The sequence below is a fragment of the Eurosta solidaginis genome, chromosome 3 (genome assembly GCF_040869045.1).
Source record: "Eurosta solidaginis isolate ZX-2024a chromosome 3, ASM4086904v1, whole genome shotgun sequence".
Taxonomy (NCBI): Eukaryota; Metazoa; Arthropoda; class Insecta; order Diptera; family Tephritidae; genus Eurosta; species Eurosta solidaginis.
The window spans coordinates 248,273,047-248,295,856 of NC_090321.1; the positions used below are offsets into that span (position 1 = coordinate 248,273,047).

The window sequence follows — 22,810 nt, forward strand, 5'->3', positions numbered from 1 at the left end:
GCTTCTGCGCGGCTATAGGCAAGAAAAAAAACAAAAAACAAAAGGAAAACTAGACGTTGGAAGAGTGCAATCGTAACAGACTACCAATGATTTTGCAACTTGCACACCTGCTCTCTGAGAGCACATACTCCCACGGCTCCTGAATTCCATGGAGTGTATCTCTACGATGAGGAATGCCGAATTGCAACGAAAGAAATGACGCTACCTGCAGGGCAATGTTGAAAGCGAACGCAACAAGCAAATGTTACGGCGAGCTGAAGATCTAAACGAGACACCTTTATAGGGAGAAAAAAGCAGACGCAGAAATGCGATGAGTTTGAGTTGCTAGCAAACGGACAGAAGAATGGTTTTAGGTCCGGGGCAAATTACTCTAAGAACGAAAACGGCGACCCTGTAACCGATATCCGGAGAATATTAAGATAATGGAGAGAATAGCTTTCTGTTCTACTAAATAGAGACAGTGAAGCACCCACAGCGAAAATGAAACCGACGCGCAATTGGTGATGATGGAATAAATGTGCCCCCACCCGACTATGACGATGGCAGAGAAGCTATAACCAGATTAAAAACAGTCAGGCAGCGGGCGTTATTTCCAAATACGGCGGCGAGGAGTGGGCTGTGAATCTGGTGACCTTGCAGCCAGGCGGAGAATATGGTCTTTGGAATGGCAGTCGTTAAATTTAAACTACAGAAGAAAAAAGGGTTAGGCAAAGCGAAGTGAGCACGAAAAGATTAGATGCTGGCTGATAATAAAATGCCCTAAAGTTGACCAATCTGACTGACGACTTAAGGTTTTAACCGGGGGAAGATTCCTGCAGGAAAGATAATGTCGACCTGGTAACTGATATACCGAGAGTGTTTTTCAAAAGTAGTTACATATATGGCGAGAGTAAACATAGAACCGATAACCCAATCGTAGATGGAAAGTCTCTCATCATACCGGCCCTAGGGTTAAGGTAGAAGTACGGACGGTTCCGAGAGATGTCCCTGGACGTGTTCGAAAGAAAAGTTTACATATCTGAGATGCAGAAGGAGAGAAATATAGGAGGTTTAGTGATAAACAGGCATGAAGATAGTGCACCGAAAAAACCGAAAAAATACACTAGCTATGTCATGCGAAGGTGCTCGGGCGCCCGCTTTTGGAAGCAGCGGAAAGAGAAAATGTCCACTTAGTGGAGGCAGGTGGAACAACATTTGATCCCCCTTGGCGCTTCCAACTAAAAAAAGAAGGTTGGCGCAATTTGCCTCCGAAGAGAGTTACTCAGAGCTTCCATTTAATTTTGTGTCGGGGTCCAAACGGCAACGGCAGTTGAATTTTCACTGAGATACTTTTCATGACAGAAATACACTTGGAGTGTTGGCCAAACTACTGCCGAGGGGCGACACCGCTTAGAAAATCATTTTTCTAATTGAAAAAACTTTTTTCTAAATTGCTTAACTAGGGACTTGAACCCACAACCTTGGGTGTGGTAGGCGGAGCAATCTACTATCACACAAAGGCGGCCAACAATCGGCGTCAGTTATTGCGAAGCAGGGCCTGCAGAAAGTAGGAGAGACAGTCATATAAAGCACCAGTTTTGCACTACAGGTTTAGTGACTACCTTCGAACTTGTCAAATCGGTTGCAGAGCAGGACAGTTGGTAGACAGGACTAGTGTCAGGGGAATATGTATTTAAATTTTATATTGAAAGGCTACGACTGGTTGTTATGCAAGGACCAAATCGCCTAGGTGGCTAAGCGTCAAATAATAACGAATAATAATAGAAACTTTCCCCTATTCAACCCTCTCGATTTAATTTCGTTCCTCCGATGTTTTAGATTGGTATAAAAAAAATGAAATTTCTCAATTTGAGAAGAACGAGAAAATTATATTTTAAGAGTGTGCTTTTTAGTTTGAGAACGCTTTCAACAGTTATTTGAGATACATTTGACAACTAACGTTTAAGCTATGACAATAAAATTGAGTGGATCTAAATTCAACCGCAAATTGAGATTTAATTAAAATTATTATTGGATATCTTTGATAGTGGCCGCTGTGGTATGAGGGTAGGCTGCTCCGCACACCGCACGTTTTTTCATTTAGGAAAACGCTTTTCTAAGCGGGGGGACCCCTCAGCAGTGAGTAGGCAAACTCTCGGAGCGAATTTTTGCCATGAAAAGTTTCTCTGTGAAAATTCATCTGCCTTTCGTAGATACCGTTCGTAGTCGGCGTAAAATATGTAGGTCACGTCCCGCCAATTTGTAGGCCTAAATCTCTTCGAAGGTAGGTAAATCGCGTCAAGTGTTTATTTACTATCCCCTTTGAAAACTATTCTTGTTTTGTTCAGTATATTCTCTTATCACAACTGGGTATGAACAAGTGCTTTTAATTAATTAATTTATAATTTAAATTGGCTTCTATCTTTTTTGAAGGCGTTTGAGTACCGCTATAGTTATTTCTATTTTACTTCTTTCCGCTTTCGTGCTGCTAAACGTTAACTTCATTGAGAAAATGCAAGTATTCGGACAGACGGTTAATGACCAACATGCACTGTGCCAGTATTTAGCCACTTCATTTTGGCCAGCCATGAGTATTGACCACTTAATTGGTTGCATGTTGCATGGTTATGGTCATGACTTTTTTCCTGGAGTTTATTATGTTAACCGCTACATAATCTTTTATAATCGTGTTTAAGTGAGCACTTAAAATATTTACATATGTACACATTTAGTGGAATTCTAATTATTGATATACATAAAGAAATCAGTACTCTTGGATGGATAGTGGCTCAGAAGTAAAGATAAAGGCTTACCTTTAAAATAGACGCCATTTCGTTTACGTATATTCGTTCCGTCTCCAATAGTTCGGTGAGTACATGGCCTCGATGTATACGTCGCGCTTCAGCGTCCTGGAAATAAATGGAAAGTACAGCATAAAGCATCTAGGAATTATGCTAGTTGTCGTGGAAATTCCTTGTGAAGGAGATAGCGAAGAAAGCCTCCGATGCAGAGTAAGCAAGCAAGAGCATTATAGCAAGTACGTGGGGTTAATCACCCAAACTCTCCTTTGGGTATTTGCGGGAACTGTCAAGCACATCCTTACTATGGGGTCCAGGTTGCTGAATAGCCACACAAAAAAGTACGTTTATCAAAAAACTTGAGAAGGGACGTAGATCATCCACGATTAGCATAATATGAGCCTTGCAAACTACCACGACAGCAGTATTGTATGCCATTCTGCACAACCCACCTGCAGACCTAATGGTAAAAATGTAGCGCTATAAACTGCAAAAAGACTCAAAGCCTCGGTGCAGCTTGAGTGCAGGCCGTATGGATACAGCAGTATAGCTCCATTAAATATATTGCGAGCGGACTACATCCAGCGCCTATTCTTCGAAAGAGATATTGGCCACAATAGAGCCGGAAGATTGACGCAAAGGTGCAGAAACTACTATGCAGACTATACAATATACGTGTATACCGATGGTTCCAGATTGGCGGAAGAGGTCGGGTGTGATGTTTACCATATCGATCCAGAAATAAATGGATCCTACAGATTGACAGATCACTGCTAAGTCTTATCGGCCATTAAGGCAGACCGTCATCAAGAAGTATCCTGGAATACATACAAGCACTGGAGAGACCTCGCCAGGGCGGACCATACATCTATATTTGGTTCCCGGTCAAAAAGGGGTAGAAGGTAACAAAAAGGCCGGTGAGTTGCCAAAGGACAGTGCAGCACTCGTTGAATCGACGGTAGACGTCCCAACCCGTTTGGGAGAAATCAAAAGGAGACAGGAGTTGCACATGAGCCAAAAGCACAAGATCATGTGCAAATCCTACGACGTTAGACTCGCAAAGCTGCTCATATCTCTAAAGAGACAAGACTTAAGATATAGCATACCAACTGAGCACTGTCATCTGGCGTCACATACTTATAAGTTAGGCCTCGTCAGTAACAGCAGATGTAGGAAGTACATGCTGCAGGAAGAAGCGGTTGAACACGTTCTGTGTTCGTATCCTACTAGGAGTGGTAAAGTTATAATTACGCTAGGTCCTAGAAAACTTCCACTATTTGCCAAGAGAACGGAGTTATTCTATAACATAAGTCCTGGCATTTGATTAGGGTTCTTACGTCTGGTCGTCAAACAAATTCTGATAACACTATGGACACATTCATTCTATGTGAAGTTTATTGACCTGCCAGTTCAGTTAATTTATCGCTAGGCGAATTAAATTAAAATACTCCCGCTTAGTTAGGTGTTTTCTAATATAGGTTTTAATAGCTTACCTGTTGATTTTGTGGATGATTTAAGCTATCTGGACTCGAACCGGTATTATCGCCATTTAATAAGCCCGTTGTCGAGTCAATAACACAGTCCATTGATCTTGGCCGCAACTCATGTATGACATCAGCCTAAAAATTAAAGAGAAGAGTGTGCTTATTAATAAAGAAACACGATTCATACAATAACAGTGATATTGCTTCAACATCATATATAAATTTCAGAGGAGATTTAGACCAAGCCTACAAGCAGATGAACCTTCGCAAAGAAGGTTTTCATTGAAGAAATACATTCGGAGTGTTTGCAAAGCAACTACCAGAAGCGATCCGACTTAGGCAACTTTTCCAGTTGAAATAACTTTTTCCTAAAGATTTTGATGTCGCTTTTTCCGGGCTTTCTTGCGGGACAAGTGTTGCCATTTAACCCCTAATATCTAGGATAACATTTATTCTTTTATACATCCGTAAGTGACTCGAGAACGGCTAACATGATTTCAAAAGCATTCAGAATGTACTAAGTAATTACATTACAATCTCTTTTATTGAGGTGTTCCCACTAAGGATATTTCAAAAACAGTGTCACATATTTTGAAAAACCTTCAAAAAAAAAAAAAAAGCAAGTAAGGAAGGCTAAGTTCGGGTGTAACCGAACATTACATACTCAGCTGAGAGCTTTGGAGACAAAATAAGGGAAAATCACCACGTAGGAAAATGAACCTAGGGTAACTCTGGAACGTGTTTGTATGACATTGGTATCAAATGGAAGGTGTTAAAGAGTATCTATTGTGGACGCCATTTCGGGATATCGCCATAAAGATGGACCAGAGGTGACTCTAGAATGTGCTGGTACGATATGGGAATCAAATGAAAGGCGTTAAAGAGTATTTTAAAAGGTAGTGGGCCTTAGTTCTATAGGTAGACGCCTTTTCGAGATATCGCCATAAAGGTGGACCAGGGGTGACTCCAGAATGTGTTTGTACGATATGGGTATCAAATTAAAGGTATTAATGAGGGTTTTAAAAGGTAGTGGGCGGATCCATGCCCATTTTGAATTTTTCTTTTATTTTTGTATTTTTTTGTACCATACCATTACTGGAGTTGATTGTTGACAACTTACTTATATACTGTAAAGATATTAAATTTTTTGTTGTAATTTGACTTAAACAATTTTTTTTAAGTGGGCGTGTTCGTCATCCGATTTTGCCAATTTTTATTTAGCACACATATAGGGATAGGAGTAACGCTCTTGCCAAATTTCATAATGATATCTTCAACGACTGCCAAATTACGGCTTGCAAAACTTTCAAATAACCCTCTTTCAAAAGTAGGCGGTGCCACGCCCATTGTCCAAAATTTTACTAATTTTCTATTCTACGTCATAAGGTCAACCCACCTACCAAGTTTCATTGCTTTATCCGCCTTTGGTAATGAATTATCGCACTTTTTGGGTTTTTCGAAATTTTCGATATCGAAAAAGTGGGCGTGGCTACAGTCCGATTTCGTTAATTTTAAATAGCGATCTAATACGAGTGCCCAGGAACCTACATACCAAATTTCATCAAGATACCTCAAAATTTACTCAAGTTATCGTGTTTACGGACGGACGGACGGATATGGCTAAATAAATTTCTTTTTTCGCCCAGATCATTTTGATATATAGAAGTCTATATCTATCTCGATTAGTTTATGCCGTTACGGATTACCGTGTGAACAAAGTTAATATACTCTGTGAGCTCTGCTCAGCTGAGTATAAAAAAACAAAAGGAATGCCAATATGGGTTTCAAAAGAAGGCATATTTAATACATATTGTGACGAGTATGAGTGACACTAAGTGATACTCACATCCCTAGTCTGATGCCAAGTAAATGAAGTGACAACAACAATAAAGCAGACAGTCACTTGTATCTATATAAATAAATCAATCATTATGTCTACACATATGTACGTACACGCAGCGGAGAAGCAACGCACAACCACTGCATATAGCTGAGATACTCCCGAAAGTATGCAATGCGAGAAGCTATAAAATCGTGCATCTGTAGTTACAGCTGAGAAATTTGATAGCTAATGGCCAACTAGTAGATTCTGGAAATGGAAGCGCCTAGAAGATGAAGAAAACGGAGAGTATAAAAGGCAACATCACTAGAGGCGCGAAAATCAGTTTGAGTTAAGCAAGCTATCAGTAAGCGAAGTATAAGTGTTATTGTGAAGTACTTTAATAAAGACCATTTTGCATTATTAAATATTGGAGTTATTATTCAACAGTTTAGTGATCCGAACGTTATCAGAAGATTGCAAATAAGAGGATTTGCACTAAATTCGACATCGGCGTCATCGAACCACCATGGAGCTCACCTGTGGTACTTGTGAAGAAGAAGGATGGGAAAATGAGGTTTTGCGTGGATTACCGCAAGTTGAACGACGTCACGAAAAAGGATAGCTACCCATTGCCAAGAATTGACGACACTCTGGACTCGCTCTCTGGTACGAAATGGTTTTCCACACTGGACTTGAAAAGTGGCTACTGGTAAGTGGAGGTGAAGGAGGAAGACAAAGAAAAAACAGCCTTTAGCGTCGGAGATGGTCTTTGGCAATTTACAGTAATGCCTTTTGGACTTTGTAATGCACCAGCTACTTTTGAGAAACTCATGGATCAGGTATGGAAAGGACTACATTGGAAAACATGCTTGGTGTACCTGGACGACATCATCGTATTGGACCAGAACTTTGAAGAACATCTTAAAAACTTAGAGGAAGTTTTCCAGAGAATATCTGGCGCTGGTCTGAAGTTAAGTCCCAAAAAGTGTGCGCTGTTTAAAAAGGAAGTAAATTATTTGGGTTACAAGGTAACGACAGAAGGTATCCGTACAGCGAATGAAAAGATCGAGGCAGTAAAGGATTGGCCAAGACCACAGAACTTGCATGAGTTAAGAAGTTTCCTTGGGCTGTGCACATATTACCGGCGATTTGTACCAAACTTTTCCATAGCCCATAGCCTCCATGAGCTTACAAGAAAAAATAAAGCTTTTGAATGGAAGAAGGAGCAAGAAGTGGCTTTCCAAACATTGATAGAGCGTTTGTGCACTGCCCCAATATTGGCATATCCGATTCCAGGAGCAACCTTTATTCTAGATACAGATGCGAGTGTATATGCTATAGTAGGCGTTTTACCACAACTGGTCGATGGACAGGAGAAGTTAGTTGCATACTACAGCCGTTCGATTGGAAAACCAGAGAGGAACTATTGCGTTACACGGAGAGAGCTGTTGGCATTGGTAGAGTGTATTAAACATTTTCACAAATACCTCTACGGCCAGCGATTCCGCGTCAGGACAGATCACGCAGCGTTGGAAAGGCTTCTGCAGTTCCGTAATCCAGATGGACAATTGGCACGGTGGATCGAGCGGCTACAAATCTATGACTTTTCCATTGAGCATCGGAAAGGTAGTACCCATGGGAATGCCGATGCAATGTCACGAAGACCATGTAGTTTGGAATGCAAGCACTGTTAAAAGGCCGAGGCTAAAGAAGACATTATAGATGTCCGGCTAACGACTATAACGTGTATGGATGAATGGGACAAGGAACAACTAAGAAAGTGTCAGCTAGAAGGTACAGATCTGTCACATGTTATGCAAGGGCTCGAACGAAATGAAAGACCAAACAGAGAAGAGATGTCAGCAGAGAGTCCCATTGGGAAGTCATATTGCGCACAGTGGAACAGTTTAGAATTGATATCCGGTTGCTTGCATCGAGTATGGGAGAGTGAGGATGGTCAATGCAAGAAGAAGCTGATAGTTGTTTCCAGAAAGACGATTTCTGACTTGCTCAGCGAGCTGCATAATGGTCCAACCGGAGGTCATCTTGGAATCACGAATACGCTCAAGAAGATTAAACAGAGATTCTCTTGGGTTGGTTGCCGTCAGTCGGTCACTGAGTGGATTGCGAATTGCGAGGTTTGCAGCAGAGCGAAAGGACCCAAAACCCAAAGTCATGGCCAGATGAAGCAATATAACTCAGGTGCGCCATTTTAAAGGATCGCTATGGATGTCTCAGGTCCATTTCCCACTAGCAACTGCGGAAACAAATATGTACTGGTGGTTATGGATTATTTCAGCAGGTATACCCAATCCCAAATCAAGAAGCTGAAATAGTAACAGAAGTGTTTATAAACAATTGGTTGCAAGGTATGGTGTACCAATGGAGTTACATTCTGACCAAGGCAGGAATTTCGAATTAGCTGGGTTCCGGGAAATGTGTAAATCATTGAGAATTCGAAAAACGCGGACAACTGCATTGCATCATCAGTCCGATGGTATGGTGGAATGATTCAATAGAACATTGGAGGAGCATTTAAGGAAAGTAGTAGACAAGTACCATAAGGAGTGGGATACACATATATTATTATTCTTGATGGCTTACCGATCGGCAGTGCATGAGACAACGGGCCAAACTCCCGCAAAGGTAATTTTTGGCAATGACCTTCGACTGCCAGGTGATTTTAAATTTGGGATAGATGCCGATGCGGAGAGAAATGTCAAGAAATCCACTGGTGTCTTGGAAGAAGAGCTGAGAGAGATACACGATCTTGTAAGGCAACGATCAAAGATTATGAGAGACAAGATGAAAGCGAGGTACGATAAAGCAATTAATTCGGAAGGGTTTCAGGAAGGAGATTTGGTGCTGTTATACAGCCCACAACGAAAAAAAGGTTTGTCCCCGAAATTGCAGTGTAATTGGGAAGGCCCATACAAAGTTGCAAAACGGATCAACGATGTAGTATACCGCATACAAACCATTGGCAAACCACTTACCAAAATGAAAGTGGTTCATTTGGAAAGGCTGGCAGCGTTTAGATCGAGAGATTTGTCTGATCGGGACGATCAGACTTAGGTGGAGGGCAGTGTGACGAATATGAGTGACACTAAGTGATACTCACATCCCTAGTCTGATGCTAAGTAAATGAAGTCACAACAAAAATAAAGCAGACAGTCACTTGTGTCTACATAAACGAATCAATAATTATGTCTATACATATGTACGTACACGCAGCGGAGAAGCAACACACAACCACATGCATATATCTGAGATACTCCCGAAAGTATGCAATGAGAGAAGTTATAAAATCGTGCATCTGTAGTTACAGCTGATGGTCAACTAGTAGATTCTGGAAATGGAAGCGCCTAGAAGATGCGAACGAGGAAATCAGAGAGTGTAAAAGGCAACAACACAAGAGGCGCGAAAATCAGTTTGAGTTAAGCAAGCTATCAGTAAGCGAAGTATAAGTGTTATTGTGAAGTACTTTAGTAAAGGCTATTTTGCATTATTAAATATTGGAGTTATTATTCAACAGTTTAGTGATTCGAACGTTAGCAGAAGATTGCAAATAAGAGGATTTGCACTAAACTCGTTACAATATTTTCTTTATGAAAGTATAATTATATGAATCAGAAGGCAATTAGCAAAAAATTTAACAACAAAAAGACGTGGCTTTGGTTGACTCTGCGTGTCAACAGATTTATTATCGCAGGAGTGTGGGTTCAAATCCCACGCTAGGAGAAACAGCTGTTTACCTTGTCTGTTCTGTTGTTGCGTTGTTTAAATTTTTGCCGAAATATTAAATATGTTTTTAAGTAGAGTTGTCACCTATTATTATTAGGCCTATAAGCACTGCGACATTTGTGCAGATCTATTGTGCATGACCTTTCAGCCTAATTTTCTATGTGGAGGCTTTTGATGTATCTAAGTACCTCTTCAGGCTTTTTACTCCATATCACATAGGGATTAAGAGTCACACCACCTAGATGGGAGAGTCTCTGCCTTGCCAGAGCAACGCATACGCAGAGAACGTGAACCGGCGTTTCACTCTCCAGCTCACATAAACGACAAATTTGAGTATTGGATAGATTTAACTTGCTTAGGTGATATCGTAGACCACAGCGTCCCGTATAGTACCCAGTGAAAGTTCTTAGGTCCTCCCTGTTTTGATTAATGAGTTTGGCTAATACTTTCCAGTGACGTCTGAATTTTTTTGTTTCCCAGTTACTTATGGTTTCCCAGGTGTGTGCTTTTATGAGTCCAAAATGATTTTATTAATATTTAGAAACTATGCAGCTTTAAATAAAAATAGTTGCGGGCATGGTTGCCATATAACATTAACTTTACATATTTATATAGTGCATCTTTTGAGTTCCAAGGCATAGATAAATAATGCCGAGCTAAGCTGGATAACAAAGGTACTATTTGTACGATCTTGACATAGTTAACAAAACTAAGGCCTTTCAGATTACATGGTTCTTGAAAAAATTTATCTTTTTTGACTGTAGGATATCTATACAATTTGGATTGAAGACCACATATCGGGTATAGCCATGAAAACAAAAACAATAACAATAAAATTAGGACATAAATTCAATACACTCCAGCATAGCACCTGTTAGTACTTGCTCGAACGCTATGCGAGCGATTTAATAAGACCACATCCAACTTTACGGTCATCTCGCACCGAGCTTCTCTACCAAAGTCTCGAAACGGGCCATACCGTGACCAAAATTCTCTATATTCACGTGGTAACTAAGCCTTTTCTTACAATTAATATGCGACAGATGAGTGGGCCAAATAGGGTAATTTCTGACATGTTGACGAGGAAGATAATGCAAGAAAATTTCGCTGAAAAAAGCTTTGAAGATGACTGACAAATATTTTAAAAAGGATGGAATCCCGTCCTACGATATCCGGGTTGCAGTGCAGTTTAAATATTTCAAAAGCTCTTCAGGCCTATATCCTCGAGTTTTGGGAGGTTCATGATATATTGTTTTTCTGGCAGTCGCACAGTAGGTGATTCCGCGTTTCATACGACACCGGAAAATGTGTTCCAATCTCATCAATACCGTGTGAACTGCAACTGTTCAATGTCTGGAAAATACCGCAACTAATCTCAGTCAGATTAGTGATACTTTTGTCACTTACCAGGTTCATGGCCTACTTCCTACACTAACTAATCGTATAAGTATGGCGTTATCGCTGTTGATTTTAGATCCCGAAAAGCCACTTGGTTATCGAGGAGAATGGCTACTCTTTTACGGGTATCTATTGTTTGTATCCGTGTTGCTTTACATGCTGTATGAATAGCAAAAGGCAAGAAGATCGGCAGACTCTTGCATATGATTGTAGAGGAAGTATAGCAAAGTTTAAAGTTCTCACTCCACTGCTTTGTGGAATGGAGGGTGCTGTGGTTTTTGTCGCAGATTGTCATGGAAAAATTGTAGTACGTTATTGCTGTGATATAGGAGCTATTACAATTGAGCAGTATATATACACTTAATGGTGATGGGTAGTAATTTGAAAGCTTATACCACTTAAAGAAAGGCCTAACAGTACTTACTTATTTTTCTATAAATATTTAGTTCATTTACTTAATCAATGAAGGGAATAAAAGGTAAATGTATTATAAAGAAACCCCACATAAAAAGAATTATAATAAAAAAAACTATGAAACAAAAGAAGCAACGGTTGACATAGATTCTCGTATTCTTTGATCGAGGCTTTTGAAAAGCAAAAACCTTAAACATAGAGTGGCTAGTGGCTGCATTAGTTCGACTATTTATGTTAGCTATTAAACTGTGCATTTTATTGCCGGTTGACTGCTTTTTTTGTATAAATACAAGTTTGTATTATTGAGGGCTTTCGTACGAGTAAAACACCGGATGATGTCCATGAATGGTTTTGAGCAGATACGCTGTTTGTATGGCATAAGAAAACTTTAAGCGACCTTTTGTTTTGTATACCTCAATTTGTATGCATGTATGTCAATGCTCTGTTTATTTGTTAAACTGTGAACAATTTTATAAAACTTTTTTGATTCACATATTTTAACACGACACAAACAGCAATAAAATTTGATATTTAGGTTTGCATTATGAAAATGGTTATTTTAGACATTTTTTTGTTTTACATACGAAAAGTTTTATGTTGTTAAGGGTCATTCCACGTTCGAGACTTGCCATCATTTGTCGGCCCAATACACATTGGGGACGAACTTTTCAAAACCACCTACATATCACAAATATTAACCGATTTTAATCATTTTTGTACAGAAATTTTTGTAATTGAATTCTTAAGAGACTCACATCGCCCGATTTTTAAAATTAATTAGAAAAAAAATATAGAAAAAAACAATTTTGCAAAATGTTCTTTAAAAAATTGTTTAAACAAATTAATTTTGCAAAACGAATGTCAATTAGCAATACCTACTATCTTTTAAAGTGTATATCATTCTCTTAAGTATTGAGCAAAAATTTTATGTCATGAAAGTGATACATAAATACGTATTATAATATAAATTTCTGCAAAGAATAGGCTGTTTTGCCACAAAATGTTTAATAAATAACTTAATTTGAAGGAGCAAGCGATGTGAGTCTCTTCAGAATTCAATTACGAAAATTTCTGTGTAAGCATTGTTGAAATCGGTTGATTTTTCGAACCTGTAAGTGGTTTTGAATGAAATTAGTGCTTAATCCCCAAATTGCAATAGTTCGTAGTTCCATTTTTCTTAGAAAGTTTTCCTCTAATGGGGATCCAGATCGATCACTTATGATTTATATTCAAAATAGTATTATATCTAGAGTATAGGCCATTTTTTAAAACTGGTTCAAAAATTCTCAACCCGCGTACTCCAAACTCAAATCCGTCGCGACAGATCTCCACACGAGCACCACTACCATAAGATAAATGGATTCCATTCAATGACTTCACTCTAGGCATCCTTTTCGACATAGATGGACTGTCTAACAACCGCAGCCCTTAGTCAATCCTTTATTTCACACAGGGTTGGATCGCTCACATGTGAAATTTGTTGAACAACTTTTAACGAGAGAAACTACACTGTCATATCTGGGATACTCCTCTATAGGACGGTACGCATCAAAGAGAACTTTCCAAGGAGGAGTTACAGCTTACGCCGCTGACATAGCTCTAACAGCAACCGGAAAACATGTTTATACTCTATGAGAGCTACAGAAGACCGCATTAATCCTTGTAAAGTACTGGTCCAATGCAAGCAGCATAAAAGTGAATCCTGCGAAGACTGAAATACATAGTTTCATTCACAAATTTCAAACGAACGCAATTGAACGGGATAAGCTTGAAACTTATATTAGAGGTTATATAGCTCGAAGCTATTTTAGACAGTAAATTGAACTGGAACAAAAATGCCGAAGATATATCTAGAAACGCCATTGCTACCTCCACTTCTCTTAAGTAAGCTTGGGAAAAATGTGAGGTTACAGGCACACATTATGCATTGGTTGCATACCGCGATTGTTAGACCCATCATATTATATGGCATTAGGGTTTTGTGGACGGCACCCGGAAGAAACAGCTCAGTCAGCAGAATGACTAGATTGCAGTGCTCAGCCGCAATGGTTATATCATTGTTACTACCTTCAGCACCTTCAAAAGCTCCAGAGGTTATGCTCAATCATCTATCAATAACTAGTGTGGTAAGGTTATTTGTAAAGCGGTTAGATTAAATACAGTCCTGCCATCGAGCGACACCTCTAAGTTGCAAACCTTCCCGAAAAACTAGATTCGTCAACCAGGCTACACGCCACCTACCCCTAGACAACAGATTTGCTTTATCAGAATTCCAGAGAGCACGAATGAGATGATAATGAGTTTTCTCTGAGAAGCTTTCCATAGCAGAAATACACTCGGCGTGTTTGCTAAATCACTGCAGAGGGGCGACCCTGCTTGGAAAACATTTTTACTAATTGAAATACTGGTTTCTAGGCTTTTTATGTTGCTTTGTCCGGGACTTGAACCCAGGATGTTCGGTGTGGTAAGCATAACATGCAATTTCAAGATCACTCTGCACTATTTTATGTATCAGTTCGAGAAACTTCAGAATCATTTTGAGACTGCTTCGGGACAGTTTCGAACAGTTTTGGCACTTCGGAACTATTTTTGGAATCATAGTGAGACAATTTCGAAACTTCGGGATTAGTTTAGGCAAAATATTCGGGCAACTTCTGGATCATTTCGCATCAATTTAAGGAATGTTACAGGACCACTTCGGGACTTTTTCCAGAATTGTTTGGAAATAATTTCGGGACGGATTTTGAACCATTTTAGGACCACTTCGGGATTATTTTGGGTACCATTTTGGGGTCACTAATGTAAACTATATATAACGTAAACGTAAGTATTTTATGAAATTTAAAGCGTCTAGCTGTTAAAATGGGGCAGAAATTATGAAAAGTTCTATGTCTGAACAATCGGTTGACTTGGGGTATGTACTTTATATACGCCCGATCGCTATGCTTTTTTCAGAGAAAAATACATTCTACATATATACGTAATCATTTGACGAATTTTGAAGCTCCTAGCTGTCAAAATGGGGCAGAACTTACGAAAAGCCTATTAGCTGAACAATCGGTTGTAGAGGATATATGCTATATATTAGGGCTGTGAATTTCATCCGGATTTTTCAACTATCCGGATAAACCGGATATTCAAATAACCGGATAGCTAAGGAAAAAATCCGTATATCCGGATATCCGGATTCGTAAATGGAAAATCCGGATATCCGTATGTCCGGATACTGGAATATAAAAGTTTAATATCTGCATATCAGAAAATATGTTTGTAGATTATTAAATTATTAGCCGTGTTTTTTAACACGCGTATATCCGTTTACGCTTAAACTTTATATTGACTGCTAAGTGACAAACTATAAATACACCTCTGAAATTGCTGCGCATAAATTTTGTCCCACTAAATTTCAATACGCATTATACTCAGATGTAACTGAAATATGTGTCTTTGTTTCACCCTCTACACTAATTCTATGTATTCTATGTGTGCCCACAATTCATCGCAACTGATTCAGCTATATGTTATACCCTATGGCCATCAGAGCGTTGCGTCTCCGCTTTTCGGTACACCCTGTTGCTGTAGCTAGTTGTTTAACCACAGCCGCTAGATGGGTCTCCTAAGCATTATCTAAGCGAAGATAGGCGTTTTTTTACACGCGCAAACGAAACGTATACGCGCGTGTTAAAAAACACGGCTATTATTAAGAAAATAGTTTAACATCATATTGTATATTTCTTAATACGGGTCTTTTATGTATTCACTGTTAATTGATTTAAATGCCCCACAAATTTATTGTTATTAATGTTAAATAAACATATATGGTACATCGATTTGTTGCTTTCAGTGGATATCCAAAAATACGGTTATTAACCGGATCTCCATAAATCCGGATATCCGGATAGTTTCACAAACGAATATTAACCGGATATCCATGCCGTCCGGATTTTATCCATGTCAACGGATATCAGTATGGATACCCGGATATTCGAATATGCGGATAGTCCCAGCCCTACTATATATACGATTGCTCTTTTCGATTTTTTCAGACAACAATATGTGCTATATACGAAAGCATATGGTGAACTTTGAAGCTTAAATATGATAAATTGAGGAAGATACGACAAAAATACTCTTTTCTTTTTTCTGGGTCTGACAAATGTCTAATCGGAAACCTAAATATACTCGCTCACCAAATTTAATCAAGATATCTCAAAAATTTAGGGAGTACATAGTTTGCGTTCAAACAGACAGACGAACAAAGCTAAATCCACTCAGATCGTCAATTGATCATTTCAGTATACTTATTGGTAGGCTATCTCTGCTTCCTTAAGGAATTAGAATTTTGAGATTCGTGGCAAACTTAATATACCATTTCATTTTCATGAAAGGTATATTTAAAACGGTTAATGGAGTAACATAATAATTGGAATTTTGAAAAAAAAAAAAAAAAATTTATTACATTAAGCAAAAAAAGGTGGATAAAAATTCACACAATTTTAAATGCAACTGATAGCCAATTTACAAAAGAACGACCCATATGTATAAATGTTTGTCAGCTTTGATTGTTGCTTTTGTTTGCTTAGCTTGTGTTTTATTTGTTAGGCAGCTGCTTTGACTAAGCATATTTACATTGGAATTCATATACAATATTTCTTAATATTTTGTTTTCCGTAGCGCTGATTACACACTTCGAAATGACTGGCACCACTTTCGCTTAATTACATACATATATACGAATGAAAGAAAAAAATATTGCAACTAACACTAACTGGCACACATACAGATGAACTAACTTACACACACAAACAAATCAAATAAAATTTCTTGGAAATATTGGAGTAAGTTATGGTTAAAGTTAGCGCTTCTTCATTTACAAAATATGGCTTTTTAATTTTTTGTCATGAAAACAGTAAGTGAATAAGTCAGCTATACATACACACACATGCACTTAAAATTTGTTTTATGCACAGTGTTAGAAATGTTATTGTTGTATCTACTGTCGACGGCACTCTTATACCTAAGTCAGTATTGTTTGCTATCAACTTCGTTGTTGATCGTGTTGACGTCTACTGACACCTCATGCGGCTCTTAGCTATGGATACCCCACCAATGTGGTCTGTATATCATTGTTTGAATATTTGTATATAATTTCTTCGGCTTTGGTAGCTGGTATTCTTTTTGTACGACTTAAATATCACACACACCACAAGTAAAAAAAAACAACAAGAAAACACATTGGCAACAAAAACAACGGAGAAATGAAAACAAAAGCCTAGTCAGCACACTAAACTAGTTGCTTACTCTATTAGCTCGAAGTGAAGTTAAAAAGGTAAAGTAGAATAGAAAACAATTAAAAAAGAGTTACGAAAATCGACAAAAAGACAAAACAAAAGCAATTAAAAAGGCGAGCAACCAACAGATACGGTTCTAAGCTTTAGAGTAGCAAGACAGATAATTGAAGTCTTCATACGCGGGGTTCTTTTATATGGGGTGGTTAGATTGAGAGCTTGTGCTTGAAAACTTTTCACATTTCTACTCGGATACATTTAAGTCCGTTCTGAATGCGGGGTGGGGGATTTATCCGTACAGATATTTCCCAAACTTCTCTTTTTATTAGATTGAGGCATTATGATACACGTTTAAATAGCGCATATACTTAGGAATAACAAACCATGAGTATATAGTGGAAAATATAGGGGGCGCTAAAAAAGACTAGCAATCTTCTACGTTTTCTTCATGATGGGTGGAACATAAGCTACAGAGAAGCCTGAAAGTTTGATGTGGTCAAATCAAACAATGCGCGCGAATGTCACTCCAGGACCTAAAGGTGCTAAGGCCTGAACGCATTGGATAGATATATGAAATAGGATTGTCACTTCGGCAATACTACCCAGGTATTTAGGGAAAAGTTTTGGCTGTAACACTTCAATGGTGAGTGGTCGTTAGTATAAAGGCTTTCAGAGAGTTCTAGATATCAGAAAGAGTGTTAATCTACTTATACTTTTACGTTTTCTTTGTTCCTACCAGGCATTTTTTTCACTACATCTCCATTTCAATTATGGTATTCTGTAGTTTCTAAATACTAAGTACATCATTAGCTACTAATTTACTAACTGCTACTGATTCCACTTGTTGACAGACTGAACAAGAGTGAAAATTTTCATATAAATTGGTGAGCAATTAAAAGTAAGAATAGCGAGATAAGCCTCTTATTTTGTAGAGACATAGAGATATATGTGCATGTGTATAAAAAGTTGCAAGCTAAATGCTTAATAGAGTATAACATTCATTGGCTTCTAGATCTTTTCAAATATATAAAGAAAAGTATGTCTGCAACAATTAGTTAGCCTATTGAATTGACAACTTCAAATTAAGGTGGTTAGAGTGCAAACATGCGAGATAAATACAAATGACATAGAACGCAGTGAATTGTTAAATGCACCCCCGCGGATTAGGGGGCTTCGAATATACCCGCGGTAGGTATGGATGTCGTAAGACGCGACTAAAATACCAAATCGATTCAAGGGGTTTTGTATCGCATCCCTCTGAAGGGGATGCTAGCGCAATATATAGCTTCTCCAACCCAATGGTCAACCTCACCTACCTGTTTCATTAACAGACGAGGCGACCCCGAAATTCTGATGGATCTAAGGGGTGGGAAGGCGGTATGGCCTAGAAGGTTTCATGTGCTCATATCAAATCGTTCCCGAGAAGGTCGGGCTAGTACCTTTATGGTGCTTGTTAACGGAACGTGCCTGATCTGCATCCGGCAAAGGACCATAAACATCGATAGCACTCCCCAAGGCTCCCGGGTATACAGTTATTGGATCCAACACATGGCATTGTCCTCCAGAGCCCTCAAAGTCTGGCTATGTTTTGAAACTTCATAGGCCTAACCAAACATTTTTAAATATTGCAATCACTTCAAGTTTCTCAGACCCATAAAATTTCGCATGAAATTCCGCCCTACTTTATATATAAACAAATACCCTCGTTCGTGAACAAGCAAATTTTGCCCCAACACATCCAATATACTTAGTTAATTAAAATTTATTTAAGTTTATACAAAAAAGAAACTTTCTCTTGAGATAATAAGTACTAACGATGATGATAAAGTGATAGTTCCAAAAAGGTTTTACATCTGAGTTATGTTTTATTTGCACTTAACGATTAGGGGCTGACAAGAGATCCTCGGTCAAGTTTTAAAAAATCTTTGATGTCTAGTGCTTCACTGTACATGCCAGCTCTTCAACTCTCTAAAATCTCTAAATCTTTGGCAACATGTTGCATCAGTACGTAGCAACTTCCTGATGCCTCCGGAAAAAAAATTTAAAAATGGTGGAAGGAGAAGTGTTAGAGTTTCTAAGTATTGGTCTGAAATATTACTCATTCTATAATGACCTCCAATCTTTAAGAAACTAAACTTAAAGCCTACAGGATTTTGCGCACATGGCCAAAGGATACATTGTGATTAGTTTGGACTTTAAATTAAAATTAAATGTAAACTAGATGAGCGGGACTATATGTTTACAAAAAAATTACGGTTACTTTGTTGCAAAATTGCTGGTGAATAGTGTTTGAAGTCCCTGGAACAGGAGTTAGTTAAACCCATCGGTGAATGTATTATCTCGGGAAACCTGAAATCTGTTTGAATTTGGAATAAACGTCAATTAGAGAACAAAGAATTTTTTGGACAAAGGGTGTTTTAATGAAATACACTAGCGAGGAAGAGAAATAGGGAGATTGAATGTGAATGCGGTTCAGATAAGGCCAAGAGAAAGGAAAATCGGAAACTACTTTTAAAATATTGATTTGTTTTCCTTAGTAAGAATAATGGCAAGAACTTTAATACAAATTTTATTACCAGATCGAACTTTTGTAAGCTTCCTCCTCAAAAGTCGGTAAAAGTAGATAACAATAGATAATATTTCGAAATACTTCAATTAACTCACGCATTGCGCACCTTCCAGGTAAAAACAATAGCTGCTTTGGTTAATGTCCCATACATTTCGAACTCATTGTTGGACAATTGTTTATGGAGTAAGAGTGTAGTGCTTTTTGATTTCATTTTCATTACATTCATTGGAAGTGTCAAGTACTTTGTCATGGTTGAGAACTATAATGCCCTCGGGGTTTACACCACTGTGCATTGTAATTAATTTCACTTACTTTGATATTAATAAGTTGTAGGACGAATCAGAAACACAAAAAAAGATAAAATAAAAAAAGAGTGTGTGTACTGATGTACGCGCGTGAGAAGTTATACTTCTTTGGCATCATTAAACTGCGGTACTTTCTTTGGGCGAAGTGGACCAGGGACCGATCTTTTCGAACAAATTCTATTCACGGTTCGATTTGCCTGAAATTTGGTATATAGGTGCCCTTTCCCTAAATTAGTATTTACAATACTTTCTTTTCCGGGAAGAGGACCAGGGACCGATATTTTGGAACAAATTCTGTTCTATGTACCTGAAATTGGGCATATAGGTAGCCCTTTAGTATGTATGACACCTTTTTTGGGAAATGGAGCATGGACCGACTGGGACTGGGTCTTTGCAACGTCGCCGGGTCTGCTAGAGTCTATATATATAGGTAGATAAAATCTTCTTAATGCGTAAATATAAGCATATTTGTACATACAAACATACCAACAAATAAAATTTATGTTTTTAGAGCTTAAAAGAAGTTTCAAATAAATTTTAACGAAAGGGTATTTTTCAAGCGATGTGTGTATTCTTAACCATTAATAACATTAACACCCATAAATATGTATGTATGTAAAACGCGGTTCTATTTTCTCCTAATAATTAAAAAATTATATGTATACTTTTAAGCTATTGTATTTGTGAATCTATATTTCTCAGCTGATGAGTTTCTCTGTAGCTGAGCAGTTTTAGATCTCGGCGCTTAAAAAGCCACTGCCTCTCAAAGACTCGGTAACAATAAAAATTATAAATAAAACATAAATAAGAATTAGAATAAAAAATTATGTTTTAACAAAAAAAAAAAAACAGGATTAGCCTGGTTTCATCAGGCCACTTGAGAGCAGTGCGCTGCCACAACATCCGAGAAAAAAACCTCTGTGCTACGGTGATATCAACACCATATATCAAAGTGGATTGTAGATACTATTTGCATGTTCTTTAGTTTTTTAATCTATATTTATTACGGTGGTGTGATGGTAGCGTGCTCCGCCTACCACACCGTATGCCCTAGGTTCGCACCCCGGGCAAAGCAACATCAAAATTTTAGAAATAAGGGTTTTCAATTAGAAGAAAATTTTTCTAAGCGGGTTCGCCCCTTGACAGTGTTTGGCAAGCGATTCGGGTGTATTTCTGCCATGAAAAGCTCTCAGTGAAAACTCATTTGCCTTGCAGATGCCGTTCGGAGTCGGCATAAAACATGTAGGTCCTGTCCGGCCAATTGGAAGAGAAGTTCGGCCTTAGATCTCTTCGGAGGTTGTCACGCCTTACATTTATGTTTTTTTTTTTTTAATTTATTTATATTATTTCGAATACATTCATGAATACATAAACATACATATATCCCACTCAGAGCAAGTTTGCTTGTACAATTCAAAAGGAACATACACACGAATTGCATTTTCAACCTGTGACTTTTGCGTCACATTTTTTTTCAAAACTTCATTCTCATAATTTTTTCATAACGCGCCTAAAGAAGTATAACTTCAAAAAGATATGAAAATAATAACGAAAACAAAAAGTGTCACCCACAACTGGTCACGATCACCTTAACACAACCCGGTCGTGATGGTCAGTGGAACGAATAGATAAATTGAGGTGAAAAAGCACATCAAAACTCAGTCAAATCTTTTAGACACACTTTTTATTGTACAACAGCTATGTATATGGTAGCAGTTATGTATATCTCTTACGTGTTAGGTATAATTATGATTTCGTTTTCGTTGCGATTAAGCAAAAAAGAAAAGTTGTGCAAAAATAAAGTGAGTTTGAAGCCAAAAGGGATTACTTGGTTCATAGTTGGATGCAGGGTCTAACCTTTTTCGCACTCGTGCTTGCGTAAAAATGGAATATTTGCAAGTTGTGTAATCTAATTTTTTTAACACATCTATATTAGCTTCACTTGTATGTATGCTTGTTTGGAACTCTCTAGGCTAGGCGTGCAAAGGAGAGTTGGACCCATCTAGCGGCAATTACACTGGTCGACGGCCAAAATTTACCAGAGACGCCGTTGTGAAATTCGTATGTAAAACTACCCCCTGATTTCGAAAATCGAGTTCATTTTTGATTTTATGGTACCGTTTTTGAGATATTTGCAATTTACCGTTATTCGAAAAAACCAAAAAGGTGGCTCCCTTTAATTACGTATATCTCACGAACGGGTAAAGCAATTGCAAAAAGTTTACAGAATCGCAAAGACAATAAAATTTTCTATAAATGTATAATACATTGTTTTTCGCTCAACCAGATAGTTTTCGAGATATTAGCTTATAATTTCAGATTTTTGTTTTTTTTATGAAAAAATATGAAAAAAATTACTATTTGCGAGGGCAGCATTCCAAAACCACAACTTTTTTTCCAGATGTTTTTTCTTTACGTAAAGCTCTGTCTAATTAAAAAAAAGATAAGCTACCATCGAAGAAAATCGATGAAAACTACGTAAGTTATAAGCGATCAAATAAAAATACCCAGGTTGGGCAATTTCAACCTATACCTCAAAACGTATGTATGGTATAAAGAAGAGTGAAATATCTAGCTATGCTCTGTTTCTATTTAGTTAAAAGTTCAATTTATGAATGAAATTTCCCATATTTTTAACTTTTTTCTTAATTTATTTATGTTTATACTATATTCCAAAAATCTTTATCTTAATTTGATTTTACTATGTAGTCGAAATAATTATGTGTTCTACTTTGACGTTTATTCAGTTTAGGATCGGTTTCTCTTATGAGAAACCAGCAGTAATCACCCATCATTGCGACGTCCCAGAATCTTTGATATCGATTCTCAATTAATTTCATTTGCTGATGAAACCTTTCGCCATGTTCATCACTTTCGTCGCCAAGATTTGCCGGAAAAAAGCTCAAATGTGAGTGCAGAAAGTGAATTTTTAAGGACATATTTACGCCTGGAAAGAAAATATTAGTTAGGTAAACAAGTTATAGAATTTTGGGAAACTAATTTTAATAA

The 22,810-nt window shown here is 37.9% G+C and overlaps 1 protein-coding gene across 5 annotated transcripts in view; it reads right to left on the reverse strand.

Annotated features, from left to right (window-relative positions):
• The window catches only part of LOC137245342 (uncharacterized), an 89,016-nt gene that overhangs the window by 36,614 nt on the left and 29,592 nt on the right, over positions 1 to 22,810 (reverse strand). For all 5 annotated transcript variants that reach the window (XR_010951305.1, XR_010951304.1, XR_010951306.1 and 2 more), the window contains exons 2-3: positions 4,271 to 4,396; positions 2,793 to 2,888 (exon numbers count right to left, since the gene is read on the reverse strand). Coding sequence is in view for 2 of the 5 variants with exons in the window: in XM_067775848.1 (XP_067631949.1) it covers positions 2,793 to 2,888; positions 4,271 to 4,396 (222 nt within the window). In the remaining 3 variants the exon portion in view is untranslated. The remainder of the gene's footprint in view (positions 1 to 2,792; positions 2,889 to 4,270; positions 4,397 to 22,810) is intronic.